At 41.9% G+C, this 20449-nt stretch overlaps 1 protein-coding gene across 1 annotated transcript in view; it reads left to right on the top strand.

The window, feature by feature from the left end:
* The window catches only part of LOC120030237 (phospholipid-transporting ATPase ABCA1-like), a 218291-nt gene that overhangs the window by 39350 nt on the left and 158492 nt on the right, over window positions 1–20449 (top strand). Inside the window, exons 10-12 of the mRNA XM_038975583.1 lie at window positions 2622–2819; window positions 9721–9926; window positions 10419–10592. Of these exons, the coding sequence (XP_038831511.1) occupies window positions 2622–2819; window positions 9721–9926; window positions 10419–10592 (578 nt within the window). The remainder of the gene's footprint in view (window positions 1–2621; window positions 2820–9720; window positions 9927–10418; window positions 10593–20449) is intronic.

Genomic DNA, 20449 nt, shown 5'->3' on the forward strand with positions numbered 1-20449 from the left:
GTAAAAAGTAATTTAATTTCAGGTTAGGCATTAGGGTTAGCAGTGTGGGTAAGTTTAATGTTAAGGTTAGGTTTAAAATCAGATTTTATGACTTTGTGTCTGTGCCATCTAGTGCTCACTCTGCAGAGCTGCCTCCAGGGTAAGATTAATGACAATAAATGCCAACCTGCATGTTGAAGTAGTCAACTGGGTGTGACTACCTATGGGTTAAGGAAGGATCACTTAATTCCATCCAGGTTATCAGGATGGATCAGCCAATGAATTATACTCGTGAGCAAACATTCCACAACTGCAAGTTGTCTTTATACCTGTTCAAACAACACAGTATGCACCCTTTCAGTTTGTTAACCAACTCATAGAAGTTGTACAATAAGAAAATGGACTACTTAAAAATGGAGATGGTCTTTATGGCGCTACCCGTGCGCTCACAGATGCCTTAGTGGAACAGATACAAAGAAGAGTCCTCTAACTAGCTCTATGTTCCACCTTGACTATCAGAGGGCAAGATGGATTTACTACCATTTTCCCTATAGCCATTCAATCCTCTCAGATCTATGCTAGTGCATAGGGGAGAGGGGATAGCTCTGATTTTATGGAATGGCTTGAAGGACCCAGAAAGCAGTATTTTCAAGCACTACTCTGTGTAAAAATAATTACTAGTGTTGCCAACAGGTAACAGTATGGGTTTACATCTGTTCATATAACATTCTATTACAGTAAAAGAGTGACGGATAATTAATGGTTGGTTGCCATTTACTTGATGCCAAACCAGTGAACATCTAGGAAAATGTCAAGCAGGAATTATTATTAGAATGACCCTATGTTGGAAAATGGTAAGAGGGCTGGTTTGAGTTTTCATTGGCCGTTTGCCGCCGGGAGCCAACCATTTCCATCCTTTTAAAAGGCCAGGGAAAATATGGGGAAAACATGTCTTTTTTTGCCTGAAGACCTCATGTCGGATAATGTAATTTGACACTTGGACGCCAGGGTTAAACGGCATATCTGCAACAATCCGTCCCAAATGCCACTGAACGTTAAGAGTAGTACAACATATATACCATGTTTAGCCACAGACACATTGGCATTCTGTATAATCAATTGAATTTCAGTGACCCTTTACAAATATTCTTAACTCTAAAGTAAAAACGGCATATTGTTTACAATATATTTCTGTATGTACATCTTGAAACTAAATTAATTACTATTACTCTTACTATCACAGATATATACTTAAACCTGATGTTTCTTAATGGTCAGGAGCAGCATAGACGCATAGACATAGATGTTAAACATTCCAAAGTGTTTACTTAAACGCCACTGAACACACTGGTCAGAATATGTTTGAGGCAGAGAGAGAGGCAGAGAGAGAGAGAGGCAGAGAGAGAGAGAGGCAGAGAGAGAGAGAGGCAGAGAGAGAGAGAGGCAGAGAGAGAGAGAGGCAGAGAGAGAGAGAGAGAGGCAGAGAGAGAGAGAGAGAGGCAGAGAGAGAGAGAGAGGCAGAGAGAGAGAGAGGCAGAGAGAGAGAGAGGCAGAGAGAGAGAGAGGCAGAGAGAAAGAGAGAGGCAGAGAGAAAGAGAGAGGCAGAGAGAAAGAGAGAGGCAGAGAGAAAGAGAGAGGCAGAGAGAGAGAGAGGCAGAGAGAGAGAGAGGCAGAGAGAGAGAGAGACAGAGAGAGAGAGAGACAGAGAGACAGAGAGACAAAGAGAGAATTTCAGCCTGTTTTGCCACACACTACATTATCAGCAGACCATGTTCAGTTATGCAATACAACACCACTATTATCGTGTTATTACACGGTTGCAATTTCATGGTTGCGGGCATACTGTATGCACCCTACAAATCACACTGAGGGGAGCAGTCCCAGACAGATGGAAAGGTTGCATCCCAAATGGCACGCTATCCCCTTTATAGTGCACTACTTTTGATCTGGGCCCCTAGGGATCAGGTCAAAAGTAGTGCACTATATAAGGAATAGGGTGCCATTTGGGATTCAAGTAATGTATTTTCACCAAACCTGTACCAGGGAACGTACAGAACCTGAGTAGGAAGCTATTATGTAAGGCTCCCATTGTTCTACACTACAGGGATGGGTGGCCATTCATTTTTGAAACTGCACACATACTGTAGGGAGGCTGTAACAGCAACACCATTTGCATTTAGATTAGCATATCTCTTCCTTAACTCTTTGAGTGTCGAGTGAAATCATGGAATGAGGCTTAAGCCGAGCTGACAGTTAAGACACCTGGTGCTTATCACACTGGGGCGAGGGCTGGGGGAAGGAGGAAGGAGACAGTCACAGGAAGCACACAGTGTGTGTATGTGTGTGTGGGAATGTACGCTTGTTTGTGCACATGCCTGAGTGTCTGCGTATGTGCCTGCGACTCTACATGTGTGAATGTGCACGGTCATGAAAAAGGTGGGTGTAAATTCCCAAGCCTGCAGTACAACAGTGCCATCTAGCTTAATGTTTCTAATTAATTCTCTCACAGAGGAAAAACTATCTGCAGTGCTGCAGGTCTCCAATTAGCTTCCATTGCATTCATTTCTCAGTGCATTGATTGTTTTATAATCTGATGAGTGTAAATTACCCACACAACCCCTTTTCTCTGGTTTTCAAATCAGGCCTTTCTGGATAACCCGGTGTTTGCAGCCGCACTCAACCACGGGCTCAAAGGCACAAGATGGACCGAAGAACTGCTCGCCAACTTCCTGTACAACAGCCCCCCCGAGGACCGCCCCGCGGGCATGCCGCCGAATGACTGGCGCGACGTGTTCAACGCCACCAGCCAAATCCTGGACCTCCTGAAGAAGTTCATTGGGGTTTGTTAATTCTCTCTCTTCACATTGTCAAATGTTATTTGATACATTTTTCCCCCTTTACAAAATACACTTGACATTTTGGAGTGTGTTTATGTATCCTCCCACTGGACACAGACAGTCAATTCAACATGTATTCCACACTGGGTCAATGTAATTCCATTGAAATGAGGTGGAAACAACGTTGATTTAACCATTGTTGTCTAGCTCTAATATATGAGTAAAAACGTTCAACACCGTGTGTGCGTTCAGAAATATAATAGTTCAATTCTTCACCCCCAACAGCACGAGCTGTCGTTTGATTGGGTGAATACAAAGCTAGTTTGCCAATTGTTACGGTATATGCAAAGGTCCATATCAATTGACAACCTTGACAACATTCCCGAAAAATGCCTAACTGTACTGCTGTGGTAACAAAAAGGATTGTTATAAGCATCCATGGACACACATTTCCGCTAACATAACACAAGACACAGCGCTATCTTTACACATACTGTTGTGACATGCAGACAGTTGGGTGAACATTGACGTATTGATCCGTTTGGTGGTATGCAGCGATACCCTACTTTCCCTTGCGCTATGTAGCCACACGTGTAGACTACAGACCTTTTTATCATCCCCCTCATTGCTAATACCTGGGAGATTACATCTAAGCCTCCTGGGGTTTAACCACATGGGGCAAAGGAATTCCAAAAGTAATGCAATCCATTTTCGTTCCTGATGTAATTCCATATCTCAAAATGGACGCCGGGAAGATGTTTACTCGTCAATCATTTACCTTTTCCTTGTCGCATAGGCTCAACGCATGCTGAGCGTGGACAGGGGGGAGAAAATGTGAATTGTGCTCTCTTTCTGTCTCTCTCTTTCTCTCTCTCTCTCTCTCCCGCACTCTTACGTTTTCTCTCTCTCTCCCCCGCTCTCTCACATTCGCTCTCTTTCTCTCTCCCTCACTCTCTTCCTCTCTCGCGTCCTCTCTCTCTCCCTTTCTCTCTCTCTCTCCCCTTCTCTCTCCCCCTCCCCCTCTCTCCCCGCTCTTTTATGTTTGCTCTCTCTCTTCCATTTGAATTTCTCTCAAGGTATAAAAAATGTAATCAGTATATTAATCAAAGGCTCATGTAGTCAATACATGTCAAGTTGAGGAAACATGGCCAAATTTAACTATAAATCAACATGTCTGGTCTTTCAGGTCCTTCAAATTGAAGAAGACATATGACTAGTAATGCAACATTGATTCTTTATACTTTTTGAAAACGAAATGTCAAATTGGTTGGACTCATTACATCCACAGAATTTACTAATCCAATGTGAATTTTATTAATACACAAATTGTAGCTAATCATTGACCAGAGGATACGTTTGGTTGTGAAAGATGTTGACTGGGTGCCTACATAAGCTACTTCCTGAAGTGGTCCATAGATAGATTAACTTCAGTGAGTAGATACACTTGATTTGTACTCTGTTATCATCTATAATTCAAGCGGCTAGTCCTCCCCAGCGAATATGCTGGCACATGGCTAAAAACAGATCATTATCATGTACAATATATAAATATACACTGAGTGTACAAAACATTGTGAACACCTGCTCTTTCCATGAAATACCGTGCCTTCTAAAAGTATTCATACCCCTTAACTTAGTCCACATTTGGTTGTGTTACAGTATGAATTCAAAATTGGTTAAATCAATTGTTTTATCACCCATTTACAAATAATATCCATAATGACGAAATGAAAAAACATTTTTTAGAAAATGTTGCAAGTTTATTGAAAATGAAATACAGACATATCTCATTTACATCCCTGAGTCAATATATGTTACAATCACCTTTGGCAGTGATTACAGCTGTGAGTCTTTCTGGGTCTCTAAGAGCATTGCACACCTGGATTGTGCAATATTTGCCCATTATTCTTTTTAAAATTCTTCAAGCTCTGTCAAGTTGATTGTTGATCATTGCTAGACAGACATAAATTGCCATAGATTTTCAAGACGATTTAAGTTAAAACTCTAACTAGGCCATTCAGGAACATTCAGTGTCGTCTTGGTAAGCTACTCTCCCAGTGTTTGTTGGAAAGCAGACTGAACCAGTTATTCCTCAAGGATTTTGCCTGTGCTTATAGCTGTATTCCGTAAATGTTTTCCCTAAAAGCTCCCTAGTCCTTGACAAGGATACCCATAACATGAAGCAGCCACCACCATGCTGGAAAATATGAAGAGTGGTACTCAGTGTTGTGTTGTGGTGGATTTGTCCCAAACATAACGCTTTGTATTCAGAACAAAAAGTTCCTTTCTTTGACACATTTTTTGGAGTATTACTTAAGAGCATTGTTGCAAACAGGATGCATGTTTTGGAATATTTTTATTCTGTACAGGCTTCCTTCTTTTCACTCTGTCATTTAGGTTAGTATTGTGGAGTAACTACAATGTAATTGATCCATCCTCGGTTTTCTCCTATCACAGCCATTAAACTCTGTAACTGTTTTAAAGTCACCATTGGCCTCATGGTGAAATCACTGAGCAGTTTCCTTCCTCTCCGGTAACTGAGTTAGGAAGGACGCCTGTATCTTTGTAGTGATTGGGTGTATTGATACACCATCCAAAGGATAATGAATAACTTCACCATGCTCAAAGAGATATTCAATTTCTGCTTTTTTTTATTACCCATCTACCAATAGGTACCGTTTTCTGCAAGGCATTGGAAAAACTCCCTGGCCTTTGAGGTTGGATAATTGTATGTGTGGGGTACAGAGTTGGGGTAGTCATTCAAAAATCATGTTAAACACTACTTTTGAACACGGAATGAGTTAGTGAAACCTATTATGTGATTTGTTAAGCGCATTTTTACTCATGAAATTATATAGGCTTGCCTTATCAAAGGGGTTGAATAGTTATTGATTCAAGACAGCTCGGCTTTACATATTTTATAATTTTTTTTTAAAAATCTACAAAATAAATTCCACTTTGACATTATAGGGTATTGTGTTTAGATCAGTGACACAAAATCTAAATGTAATACATTTTAGAGTCAGGCTGAAAAAGCAAAGGGGTGTGAATAGTTTCTGATAGCACTGTAGAATTGACCAGGTGAATCCAGGGGAAAGTTATGATTCCTTATGGATGTCACTGGTTAAATCCACTTCAATCAGTGTAGATGAAGGGGAGGAGACAGGTTAAATAAATACTTTTTCAGCCTTGAGACATGGATTGTGTATGTGTGAAATTCAGAGGGTGAATGGACAAGAAAACATATTGAAGTGCCTTTTGAACCGGGTATGGTAGTGTGTGTCAGGAGCACCGGTTTGTGTCAAGAACTGCAATACTCAACAGTTTCCCGTGTGTATCAAGAATGTTCCACCATCCCAAGGACATCCAGAAAACTTGACACAACTGTGGGAAGCATTGGAGTCAACATGGGCCAGCATCCCTCTGGAACGCTTTTGACACCTTGTAGAGTCCAAGCCCTGACGAATTGAGGCTGTTCTGAGGGCAAAAGGGGGGGGGGGGGCATGCAACTCAATATTAGGAAGGTGTCCTTAATGTTTTGCACAGTCAGTCCATGCTAATGTCCTCCCGCAGCTATCATCTATCAGCGTACCCTCTACAACCATGACATCACTGTGTCTGCTACTACAGTGTTGCCTCGTGCCCAAATAGCAACCTGTTACATTTATGGTGCAGTTCTTTTGACCAGGGCCCATAGGGCTCTTATCCAAAGTAGTGCACTATTTAGGGAATAGGGTGCCATTTCTGAGTCTAATAAAGGGCAGCGAGAGATTGGAGGTGGCAGCCTGTCACATTGTCAGTAGGTTAGTTCCTCAACCGTGATCGAAGTCCGATCATTGCTAGCCAACTGCTTAGACCTAGCACCACCATATCCAGTGGTTGGGGGAAATCATGACATGTTTGACATAGGGTGAATTTGCTCTACATGCTGATTTTGGATCAGATTCACATTTTCCCAACTAATGGTTCAAGTTAAGATTGGGGGAGGAAGATGCTGATCCTAGATCTGGACCCAGCGTAAAACTTCACCCCGGAGCTAGTAGGGTTAGGGTTTATTGAGGACAAAATGTACTTACTATGACTGTGATAGAGTATGTGGTTGTCTCACCTCGCAATCTTAAGATTAATGCAATAACTGTAAGTTTCTCTGAATAAGCGTGTCTGCCAAATGACTTAAATTGAATAGGATTTTGATGGGTTGACTTAGAGCAGTGGGCTTGTGCTAAGTGGCTGCTTAGGCTGCTTCCTCAATGGATCATTACAGATTACAAGTGTAGATCCAAACTCTTAAGAGGACAAACTTTTTAATGCACTTGACCTTTGACTCTGCAGTGTTCTTGTCATAAGTCGTCATGGAGATTATGAACTAAGTGGGATATAGAAGAGTCTGTCAGGTCTCAATTGAAACATCAGCTTGATAAGCACACACACGATCCATGTCTCAATTGTCTCTAAGCTTAGAAATCTTTCTTTAACCTGCCTCCTCCCCTTCATCTACACTGATTGAAGTGGATTTAACAAGTGACGGGTTCACTTGAAGAGCAGATGTTCTTAATGTTTTGTACACTCCGTTTATATGACAATAAAACATATGTATTTGTTTAAGAGATGCTGCCACATGGTTGGTGGTACAGTATGTAAACAGTCTCATAGTTAATACATCGCAGGTAAGATGACACAATATATAATCCTACCTAATGCATTGCGAGTAAACCAATGCATTAAAACCCGTTCCTGCAGTCAAATGACCTAGTGGCCTCATGGGTGGAATAAACATATATATTTTTAAAATGCTGGAAATCCAGTGTTTCTTTGTAAAATAGTTTTGTTATATTTCAGTCTTCTGTAATGTGTAAAAAGTGTAATATTGGGATGCAAACTCAAAATGGAATACATTTCAACTCTATATCTGACATGCTGCGGCTATCTTCTTCTCTGTAAGCCCATAACCATGTGTGTGAGATGTATACTTTTGTTTCAAAGTAGATTTGTTTAAGACTACCAAGAAACACTCTGTGTAACCCTGATTTAGCCCACTGCAGCAAAAGTCGAAACAAACCTGACATTTCCCTACCTACAGGGCAGGCACAAACTGCCCAATAATCATATAATGTCATGTACTGCATAACGTACAGCCAAAAATGTGACATGCTGAATTTGGACACTCAATAACAACATATGCAATTATATGCTGTCTGTGAAAATAGTAAAGGACCTTCTTTACTGAGAGAAAGTACCATAACAAGGCCGTGTGGTAGAGGTATGTGTGGACAGCTGTCAAGCCAGATTCACTCCCCAGATGGCTAGCTCATTACAGTCCATTGGAAACAAGGATAAAGCGAGTGCCAGCCAGCTACCAAATCTGTATCTCAGAATGCCTCAGCCATACTCCATAACATATCCCTTGGCAGCTCTGCATCATTTGTAACTCCGCTGTTGTCCAGTCTATTGTTTTCAGTGTCAGTACCAAAACATATTTGTTCTACTGCACCATTCCTCAGGCATGTCTTATGTTGTGGTTTCTGTTAATCCATTCTTTTTGTATCGTGGTATTGCAGAAAGGCTATTTTCCCTTTTTATTTTATTATTGTCTTTTAGTGAGGAGCATTAATGCAAATATGGTACGATTAAGCAATAAGGCCCGAGGGGGTGTGGTATATGGCCAATATACCACAGCTAAGAGCTGTTCATAAGCACGACTCAACGCGGAGTGCCTGGATACAGCTCTTTGCCATGGTATATTGGCCATATACTGTACAACAACCCCCTGAGGTGCCTTATTGCTATTATAAACTGGTTACCAACGTAATTAGAAGAGTAAAAATAAGTGTTTTGTCATACTCGTAGCATACGGTCTGATATACCACTGCTGTCAGCCAATAAGCATTCAGGGCTCGACCATCCAGTTTCTAATCATGTGTACATGTCTAAAATCTTACTGTCGGTACAGGAGAAAAAGGTTGTGTATGATATTGCGGAAGACCTAACATGAGTTCGTATGCCCTATGCACTGAGGCACAAACTTGATTTCCACGCTCAACTCAGGTTTAAATCGAGTTACAAATCATGTAATTTCAAACATTGTGTACAACAATCTACCTAAGGTACTCTGATGTTGACTATTGTCGCTATGATACATAATGGGGAGTTGAAATGAGTTGAGTGTTGATTGAAGGACATTTAGATTAGATAGTTTAGATGAGTTTATTAGTCACATGCACAGTGTCGCAGATGTAATCTCAGGGTACGGTGAAGTACTTATGCTTCTAGCTCCAACAGTGGAGGTCAAATGTGGCCGGTGAACGTTTTGCTTCTTGAAAGCCCAATATCTTAAAAACTTGACTGCTGACATGCAAAACATTGTGGGACTGTATCAACAGTCTAATGGAAAAAAAATACCAAAAGATAGTTTGAGTGGAGTTTTCCTTTAAGATTAGTTTCTGGAGGTAATGGAACTCTATTGAGTTCAGTAGTGCAACTACATATTACTAAAAGTATATGATTCTACTCTTTCAACCATGCAAATAACTTTAATCATGTCTTTCATGGGCAGTACAGTTGGCCTTGAAGTCTCCATCTTTCAGAGTTGTTGGAAAGATGGGAGATGCGGCGAGTGGGCGTAATGGTTTTGGACATGTTCTTTCTGTGTAATATCTATGAAACACCCAGGGCTGGAATTGGTTTGCAACGGGTGGGAACTTTTAAAGGAATGGGGTTCCCAAAGTGACATTTTCAGTAAGATCTGTATCCTGAGATGAATGCATACCTAAAGCGCTCTCCAGCGCTCTCTTTTCTCATCTTATATTAAAGTAATGATCTTGTTTAAGACCCCTAGCAGTTTGTAAAGAATTAAGTAAACTTATTTTCTCTCTTTCTTAGCGTAACTTGTCTTTCAATGTTACAGTGCCTGGACCTGGATAAGTTTGAGGCTGTTGACAGTGAGGGACATCTCTTGGCTAGAGCCTTGGAGCTTCTAGAAAACGATACGTACTGGGCTGGTATAGTTTTCGAAGACCTCGACCCTGCCGCCAGCCACCCCCCTCCTTACGTCAAGTACAAGATCCGCTTGGACATCGATGAGGGGGAGAGTACCAATAAGATTAAAGAAAGGTAGGCACAGTGCACAGACTCTCCGCTCTCAGCCTGTTCTGTTTTCTTGCCAACGAGAAAACGTTGGGCGACAGGGCCCGTATTCATAGTGTCTCAGAGGAGTGCTGATCCAGGATCAGGTCTCCCCGTCCATGTAATGTTATTCAAAATGACCTAAAAGGTGAAAAATATCCTAGATCAGCACTCCTACTGTGAGACACTTTATGAATACAAGCTGTGATGTTGCTTAGCCTTTTTGTTTTTACCAGACAATTGAAGTATCTTAAGCAAATAGACATTTTCTTGCATATTTCTCTGCTATATCTCAGATGATTAATAGTAAGCATTCAGTGACAATAAATTGATGATTCCATGTCACTCATGGGACAAATGTCTTTACAAAAAATGTATATATTTTGGTGTAACATATAGCGGTTTCATCCATGATGTTTTCAGCCACGGCTGTCTCTTAAACACTGACAGTCATGTGACGTGTGTCCTTTCAATTTAAAGGGGATGGTCTCCCGGGGCCCGTGACTCCTTCAACAACCTGCGCTATATATGGGGAGGCTTCGCCTATCTGCAGGACATGATGGACCACGGCATTATACGGGTGCACACGAACAAATCACAGCCGCTCGGCGTGTTTGCCCAGCAAATGCCGTATCCCTGCTACGTGGACGACGTGTGAGTACAAAAGCTTTAATCTGTCTGGCCCATGATTAGAGAGGGAAGAAGGCATTACCACAATAAAAATCTACTCACTCTGGGACTTGCCACTCACCGCCACCACAGGCTTGAGTAATGGCAGTTACTAAGCCCTCACAAATGTCCATGTGGAATTTTTTCCCCAGAAAGCTACAGTGTATCTCTTCTTTTGTCTTTCGTCGTTGGCTACTGCTGTCTGGTACAGCCACACCTTAGGAAAACATAGAGGAGAGAATTGTTAGTATTGTAATTCTAACATGAACATTTGAGGTCCATCACGAGTTTTCAATTATGAATTTTGGCTAAGCTGAGGAAAAACAAACTTGTGGCAAGACGGAGAGACAACAAGACAGAGCAGAAGATGTCTGATCTATTGATTTACTCAAACCACAGGCCGCCCAGGTCTTGAACATTATATACCCGAGCCAGTTTTCCCAAAAGCGTCTTAAGGCTAAGTTCCTCGTTAGACTCTTCATAAGAGCATCATTGAATCTAAGAGCCGTTTCCCGAAACCATTGTTACTAAAGTTGCAGTTGAAAAGGTTTGTTATTGAATGATTGCATCAGACCACTCGTAGAACAGGTACTGTAATTGTGTCGAATTAGACGCTTCACAAGTCCTCAACTGGCAGCTTCATTAAATAGTACCCGCAAAACACCAGTCTCAACGTCATCAGTGAAGAGGCGACTCCGGGATACTGGCCTTCTAGGTAGAGTTCCTCTGTCCAGAGTCTGTGTTCTTTTGCGGGTACTATTTAATGAAGCTGCCAGTTGAGGACTTGTGAGGCGTCTGTTTCTCAAACTAGACACACTAATGTTCTTGTCCTCTCCACCGGGGACACCCACTCATCTTTCTATTCTGGTTAGAGCCAGTTTGCGCTGTTCTGTGAAGGGAGTAGTCCACAGCGTTGTACGAGATCTTCAGTTTCTTGGCAATTTCTCGCATGGAATAGCCTTCATTCATCAGAACAAGAATAGACTGACGAGTTTCAGAAGAAATTAATTTTTTTCTGGCCATTTTGAGCCTGTAATCGAACACACAAATGCTGATGCTCCTGATAATCAACTAGTCCAAAGAAGGCCAGTTGTATTGCTTCTTTAATCAGAACAACAGTTTTCAGCTGTGCTAACCTAATTGTTTTCTAATGATCAATTAGCCTTTTAAAATGATAAACTTGGATAAGCTAACACAATGTGCCATTGGAACACAGGAGTGATGGTTGCTGATAATGGGCCTCTGTGCGCCTATGTATATATTCCATAAAAAATCAGCCGTTCCCAGCTACAATAGTCATTTACAACATTAACAATGTCTACACTTGTCACACCCTGACCTTAGAGATCCTTATTTATTTTCTATGTTTGGTTAGGTCAGAAATGACTCGGGTGGGAGATTCTATGTTTTCTATTTCGTTGTTGTTTTTGCCATGTGTGGTTCCCAATCAGAGGCAGCTGTCTATCGTTGTCTCTGATTAGGGATCATATATAAGTTGTGATTTTCCATTTGGGTTTTGTGGGGAGTTATTTTCTGTTTAGCTGTTTTGTTGCCTGACAGAAGTATTCACTTTCGTTTTCTACTTTGTTATTTTGTTGCGGTGTTCAGTTTTATTAAAAATCATGAACGCCTACCACGCTGCACCTTGGTCTCCTTTTCAACCCACGAGAGTCGTTACAGAACTCCCCACCACAAAAAGACCAAGCAGCGTGGTCAGGAGGAATGGACGTGGGAGGACATCCTGAATGGTAAAGGATTCTGGACGTGGGAGGAGATCCTGGCTGGGAAAGATCGCCTCCCATGGGAGCAGACGGAGGCAGCAAGGAGGGAGCAACTATACAAGGGGTCACGGCTAGCACGGAAGCCCGAGAGGCAGCTCCCCCCAAAAATTGGGGGGGGGTGGCACACGGGGAGATTAGCGGAGTCAGGGTTTAGATCTGAGCCAACTCCCCGTGCTTACCGTGGGGAGCGTGTGACCGCTCGGGCACCGTGTTATGCGGTGATGCCCACCATGTCTCCAGTACGCATTCATAGCCCGGTGCGCTCTGTTCCAGCTCCATGCAGTTGCCGTGCTAGAGTGGGCATTCAGCCAGGCCGGATTGTGCCGGATCAGCGCTCCTGGCCTCCGGTGCGTCTCTTCGGTCCAGGATATCCTGCGCCAGCTCTACGCACGGTATCCCCAGTTCGCCAGCACAGCCCAGTGCGGCCTGTTCCAGCTCCCCGCACTTGCCGTGCTACAGGGGGGATTCAGCTAGTTCTGCCAGCTCTGCGCTCCAGACCTCCAGTGTGCCTCCACGGCCCAGCATATTCTGCGCCGGCTCTACACACTATGCCTCCAGTGCGCCTGCATAGCCCAGTGCGTCCCGTGCCGGCTCTCCACACTCACCGAGCTGGAGTGGGTATCCAGCCAGGACGTGTTGTGGCAGCTCCCCGCACCAGGCTTCCAGTACGTCTCCTCAGTCCGGTGAGACCTGTTCCGGCTCCACGTACAAAGCCTCCAGTGATGATCCATGGCACGAAGCCTCCAGTGATGATCCATGGCACGAAGCCTCCAGTGATGATCCATGGCACGAAGCCTCCAGTGATGATCCATGGCACGAAGCCTCCAGTGATGATCCATGGCCCGGAGCCTGTAGTGACGATCCATGGCAAGGAGCCTGCAGCGATGGTCCCCGGTCCGGAGTCTGCAGCGACGGTCCCCGGTCCGGAGTCTGCAGCGACGGTCCCCGGTTCGGAGCCTCCGGCGACGCTCCCCGGTTCGGAGCCTCCGGCGACGCTCCCCGGTCCGGAGCCTCCGGCGACGTTCCGCAGTCCGGAGCCTCCGGCGAGAGTAGATGCCCACCTGGACCCTCCCCTATAGGTTCAGGTTTGCGGCCGGAGTCCGCACCTTTGGGGGGGGGGGGGGGTACTGTCACGCCCTGACCTTAGCGATCCTTATTTATTCTCTATGTTTGGTTAGGTCAGGGTGTGACTCGGGTGGGAGATTCTATGTTTTCTATTTCGTTGTTGTTTTTGCCATGTGTGGTTCCCAATCAGAGGCAGCTGTCTATCGTTGTCTCTGATTAGGGATCATATATAAGTTGTGATTTTCCATTTGGGTTTTGTGGGGAGTTATTTTCTGTTTAGCTGTTTTGTTGCCTGACAGAACTATTCGCTTTCATTTTCTACTTTGTTATTTTGTTGCGGTGTTCAGTTTTATTAAAAATCATGAACGCCTACCACGCTGCACCTTGGTCTCCTTTTCAACCCGCGAGAGTCGTTACAACACTGTATTTCTGATCAAATTGGTGTTATTTTAATGGCCCAATAAATTGCTTTTCTTTCAAAAACAAGGACATTTCTAAGTGACCCCAAACTTTTGAACGGTAGTGTACCTACGGTATATATTTCAATGATATTGAAATACATTTCTTGTTCAGTCAATTGAGGAAAGATGTATGGTTAAAACACTCGTAAGCTTACGTTCCATCGCTATCGGGAAACAGGGCCCTGAATGCTTGATGTACCTTTGAATTATTCAGGCTACATACTTACATACCTCCCTTTCATTCAATATCATTTTTCCTCCTCGAGAAAGTACCCAAATCCCTTATGAAGCCACTGACAAAGTCCATGATATAGAGATTGATAGGGACCATTCTATTCTGTGTAAATCAGGCATTCGTTAGTGTTACCGTTTTATGGCACAATACATACAGTATCTGTATTTCGAGACAGAGAATGCACTAAAGCGCTCAGTCTTAGGCAGCTAAGGTTTCCTTAGAGGAAATTACTCCCATCTACATGGATTGATCATGTAGCTCAATGACGTCATCGGGGGACAGATAATTACAAAGGAGATCTAAGTCCACTTGTACAACAAAGTACACTGAGTGTACAAGTCATTAAGAACACCTTCTTAATATTGAGTTGCACTCCGCCCTTTTGCCTTCAGAACAGGCACAGTTTGTCGGGGCTTGGACTCTACAAGGTGTCTTAAGCATTCCACATGGATGCTGGCCCATGTTCACTCCAATGCTTCCCACAGTTGTGTGAAGTTGGCTGGATGTCCTTTGGATGTTGGACCATTCTTGATACACACGGGAAACTGTTGAACGTGAAAGTTCTTGACACAAACCGGTGCTCCTGGCACCTACTACCATACGGTCAAAGGCACTTCAATCTTTTGTCTTGCCCATTTACCCTCTGAATCACACACATACACAATCCATGTCTCAATTGTTTCAAGGCTTAAAAATCTAAAAATCCTTCCTCTGAGGACAGAGGGCGCTGTTTTCACTTTGGGGGAAAATCGTGCCCAATTTAAACGGCCTCGTACTCAATTCTTGCTCGTACAATATGCATATTATTATTACTATTGGATAGAAAACACTCTCTAGTTTCTAAAACCGTTTGAATTATATCTGTGAGTAAAACAGAACTCCTTTTGCAGCAAACTTCCTGACAGGAAGTGGAAAATCTGAAATCGATGCACTCTTCTAGGGGCTGCCTATTAAAGTCCTTGATATTTATTAGTTTAGATGCACTTCATACGTCTTCCACTAGATGTCGACAAGCAGTGAGAGAAGAAATTGAGTGTGTAACTTGATCTGGGCTCGAATTATAGCTCTTGGCATGACGTGTCACCAGTTTCCTGTTTTCTGGAGAGCGCGAGCAGGGACCTGGATTTGCCTTCTGATAAGCTGTCGTTATGGACGACTAATATCTCCGGCTTTGATTTTATTTGATACATGTGACAATATCATCGTAAAGTATGTTTTTTCAATATAGTTTAATCAGATTATTGAAATGTTTTGGGGAGTTTTGCCGTGTTCCGTTCTCTGAGTTTGTTTACGATGGAGAGATTCGCGCCACTTGGCAAGTGTGGTTGCTAAATCGAGAGGGAAAAAGGCCGTTCTAAATCCAAACAATGATTGTTCCCGACAAAGGACCCCTTGTACAACATTCTGATGAAAGATCAGCAAAAGTAGGACCCATTTTATGATGCTATTTCATATATCTGTCGAACATGTTGTGCTAGTCGTTTGCGCCCAGCTTTTGGGTACTCTCTCGCTATACCTAAGCTGGATGTCGTAATGAAGTTATTTTTAGAATTCTAACACGGCGATTGTATTAAGAACTAGTGTATCTATCATTTCCTCTACAACATGTATTTTTTAGTTATGTTTATGAATAGTTATTTGGTCAGAATATGTGTGTCAGAAAAAGTGTCAGAAAAATATCCGGACGTTGTGGGAAAAAGATGCTACGTTAGCACAATGTATAACCACTGATTTCAGCTCTAAATATGCACATTTTCGAACAAAACATAAGTGTATGTATAACCTGATGTTATAGGACTTTTCTGATGAAGCTTATCAAGGTTAGTCAAAAATTATATATCTTTTGCTGGTTTGTTACGATCGCTAACTTTTGCTACTGGGGAATGGCTTGTGTTTCTGGCTATTGTGGTAAGCTAATATAACGCTATATTGTGTTTTCGCTGTAAAACACTTAAGAAATCGGAAATATTTGCTGGATTCACAAGATGCTTGTCTTTCATTTGCTGTACACTATGTATTTTTCAGAAATGTTTTATGATGAGTATTTAGGTATTTGACGTTGGTGTCTGTAATTATTCTGGCTGCTTTCGGTGCAATTTCTGATTGTAGCTGCAATGTAAACTATGATTTATACCTGAAATATGCACATTTTTCGAACAAAACATAGATTTATTGAATAACATGTTATAAGACTGTCATCTGATGAAGTTGTTTGTTGGTTAGTTTGGTTGGTTCTTGGTTAGTTAGGTTGGCTTTGTGCATGCTACCTGTGCTGTGAAAAATGTCTGTCCTTTTTTGTATTTGGTGGTGAGCTAACATAAATATACGTACTGTTTTCGCTGTAAAACATTTTAAAAATCGGACATGTTGGCTGGATTCACAAGATGTGTACCTTTCATTTGCTGTATTGGACTTGTTAATGTGTGAAAGTTAAATATTTCTAAAAAAATATATTTTGAATTTCGCGCTCTGCCTTTTCAGTGGAATGTGGGAGGAGTTCCGCTGGCGGAACGCCAGAGCCAGACAGGCTAACTGATATCCTCCCCTTCATATACACTGATTGAAGAGGATTTAACAATTGACATCAATAAGGGATCATAGCTTTCACCTGGATTCACCTGGTCAGTCTATGTCATGGAAGGAGTTCCTAATGTTTTGGACATTCAGTCCCAAGTGACACCCTATTCCCTATAGTGCACTAAATAGTGACTAGGGTGCAAAGCAGACGCAATGTTTCAGGACACAGATATTTCCCGCATTAGAAATCACTGTCCCTAAGACCCATGATTGAATTAACAAGTTAACAGCACCAGAGCATATAGCCTAACAACCGTCATAGGAACATACCCTTCTTATGATACAGTAGTATGACCAGGGCTAGAGGGAGTGGAGACTAGAGTCATGAGGTGAGGATGTTACGATTGTAGATCAGACCTGGGTTCAAATGGTATTTGCTTTCTGTCAGATATTTCCGCTGCAATTGATTGTGCGTGCTTGGAGCAATGGAACCAATATAATAGTCCCGTAAGTGCAAACTCTGTCCACGTGGTTGCCTTAGAACTAAAGAGAATTAATGATGAACCTATGTATGTTTTTAGATGCAGTAGGCCTAGTGTTGCTGGTGGCATTGATTAGAGCACATATATTTCTAATACTTTATCTGTGCTTTATCAAGCTTGCCTGATTCAATGTAACCCCTGGAATAGTCCAACGTGTGAATCCCACCCATCTGGCACTCCAGGTAGGCCCAATCAAGCTCAAAATGCTCATGCCAAATACTATTTGAACCCAGGTCTGGTTAGAAATTTGTTATTTTTAATGATGGTAAGTTACTACATATGGTTGCCTTGGAAACATATGGTTAAAGACAACATCAGTGCTAGTCAGACAGAAAGCACATTGGCAGAGTCAGTAATGTCTTTATTGATTTCTCATCAACATCTGGACTAGCAATTGAATCTCCATGAAAAAACGTCTCTCTTTAGCCGATAATCAGCTTGATTGGTAGCACAAACCACATAACATTCTGTTGAATCTTCAAAAAGGACCTTGATCAAATATAGGGCTTACTAGGCTTATACCATAGTATACATAGTATACAAGGTATTACACAACCAACATAGAAAAATGATTAGCTATTTGCAAAAATCGAATCTATCTGAATACTTGGAAATGAAGGTAAAAAAAATGCATAACAGACACAACAGCATTGTTACCTGTGGTGCCTTTATGGCAGTCGTTACTTGCTGAATATCAAACTGATTGCAGTCCACTTTTAGGGTTTCTGAGTATTAGCTCGTTTCAAAAACACATATATTACAGAGGTGGTTTGGTGAGCCACACTTGTGTGAGGAGTAATCTTGACCGAGACCTGAAGATCTAATACCTTGGTTTTTAGCTCAGAGGGCTAACACAATCTCATAGCGAAGACCTGGGTTCAAATCCCAGTTGGTCACATAGACACTATGGTGACACACAACAGTAAACTCAGTTGGCTTTATCCCGTGAAGACTGTTGGTGAGAGGGTGAAAGATCATCTTGCATATGCATTGTGGTTTGCTGTAGGCCTGTATTTTTAAGAATGGTCTCCTCACCCTCTCTAATGGCAAAATGGAAACCATCCATTTTATGTTCATTATTTGCCAGCGAATGTTGCAAATGAGCTCAAATGAGACAATCAAAGTGCTTATTTCATAATGCTGCCCTCCTGCCTGGGTTCCCTCTCCGTGAAACAAAGGAATAATAACCACTGAAGATGAATGGGGGCTATAAACGCCACAAAACCCTTAGTCCCTCCGCCATTTACTCTTTCCCCTGCCTAGACATTTGGGGGTTTCCTGTAAATTATTAACACTTGAAAACCGTTATTTAGTTCATAAATAATTGAGAGTGGGATTGCAGAAAAAAGGAAGATGCAGGGAAGCATGAGAGAAAAGACCTTTTGGGGTGATTATTGTGATCTCAAAATGTGTCGCTGCCGCTGCAGTCAAAAGTGGGAGGAAGAGCATTGTGCATTCAGATGTTCCTGTTTTTAACCTGCTGTAACCATTTTTCAGTTTAGAAAAGACCAAAATGCCTAATCTGACTTTAAAATGCAATTTCAAAACTAGAGAATTCTCAGTACTTTTACACAACTTATTATCAATTGAAAGAATGTGCACTTTAACTGTGCGAAGCAAATCAAATATATGGATTAAGGTCCTAAATTACATACACTTGACACAGTAATGTAAAGTGCTTTATTAAAGCTTCAGTCCATGTAATGCCCTTGTTTGAGTTGATAATAACACACTTTCACTTTACCTGCATATTTTAGATGCAGATAGCATCCCAAAGGTGATTTTATGAACAGTACTTGCAATATTAATTTGATTTATCATGCTTTGTTCCATTTTCCATATAATAGAGGATGAGCCTTGCACTTTCCTTTAAACATTGAGCTATGCATTTCAATCATTGCAGCTCTTTCTCAGGGATACTCTTAGTCAGAAGAGTACATTCCGATTGGACACATTCCGATTGGAGTAATATTTGATTGACACGATCAATGAGATCAGATTATTCAACCACTCAAAAACGTGAGATTGGTATCACTACACTAAAAGCACAACCAACATGATGAAATAATCCTGTGGTTAAAATTTCACCCTCCAAACAACCGTTTACGTTAATGAATTTTTGCAAATCCAATGTATTTTACAATTAGATTCCACGTCACAAAACTGCACATTGACGAATTATGCTGAAACAGTGTTGATTCAACAATTTTTCCCCCCAGTGGGTTTTCTTTCCCTCCTTTGCACCTATAATATATTATTAGACAGGGGTTGACCGACAGTATTGACCCAGTGGCTCTCATGAAACAAAGACCCATAGATACCACTGTGTTTCCAGCAGGTTTACCCTCTCTCCTTCCTCACTGTATTTCTCTCCCACTCCAGTACCTATTTACAGTACAAAGTCAACTGCTACAGATCTGTTGGTTCTTCAACGAGAGCCGACCCTTTTTGCATTTTCAAACTGTATTTGTCACATAACCATGCAATGAAGGCTGAGGATAAGAGTTCAGGCTCCTCGGCATTTAAGGGCGAGATAAGACACGGAGTCTCGGCTGCGCTCGAATCAGAGAATCAATTGTTTGTAACTCAATGCTGTTCCATATCAATAGCCGTTTAACAATGCAATCTTGATATTGTATCAGAACTTAATTACAATAACATGTACATAGAACTTGGATATTGCACGGGACAGGTTCCTATGAGGCTTTTGAAATTGTTTACAGCATAGGTATATGAGTATTGTGACTGCACTTTCCAGCAGTATTACTTTGCAAACGTGATAATGGATGTATTATCTGCAAATACGAGAGACAAATTTACATCAACGATACTGCCCCTTTGTGCCTATATGCACAACAATAAAGACACCAAATTGACTTTCAAACAGTAGATACTTTTGAGAATCACCACGTCTGCAAACATAAATGTTTGTAGCGGCAGTTAAAATGATCTCTAAAACATACCAACCAACTAACCCTTGGAATATTTCACCCCTCCTCCCGTTTCAGTGGCAAGAACATATTTAACATAATTACACTATTCTCTGGAGTTTCTCTGCTACCCATATCACTTGATTTACTAAGAACCCCAAGTCTCCCAACTCTCCTAAATTTAAGTCACGGCGGCGATGTAACTCTAGCCCTGTAACATGCACCCAGTAGAGGACTTATATTATTTAAGCATCCTCAAATCGATCAGCAATGTATTATTCAGGAGCATCTGGTGGCAAGGTTGTCAGTGT

The sequence above is a fragment of the Salvelinus namaycush genome, chromosome 36, assembly GCF_016432855.1.
Source record: "Salvelinus namaycush isolate Seneca chromosome 36, SaNama_1.0, whole genome shotgun sequence".
In the NCBI taxonomy this organism is placed as follows: Eukaryota; Metazoa; Chordata; class Actinopteri; order Salmoniformes; family Salmonidae; genus Salvelinus; species Salvelinus namaycush.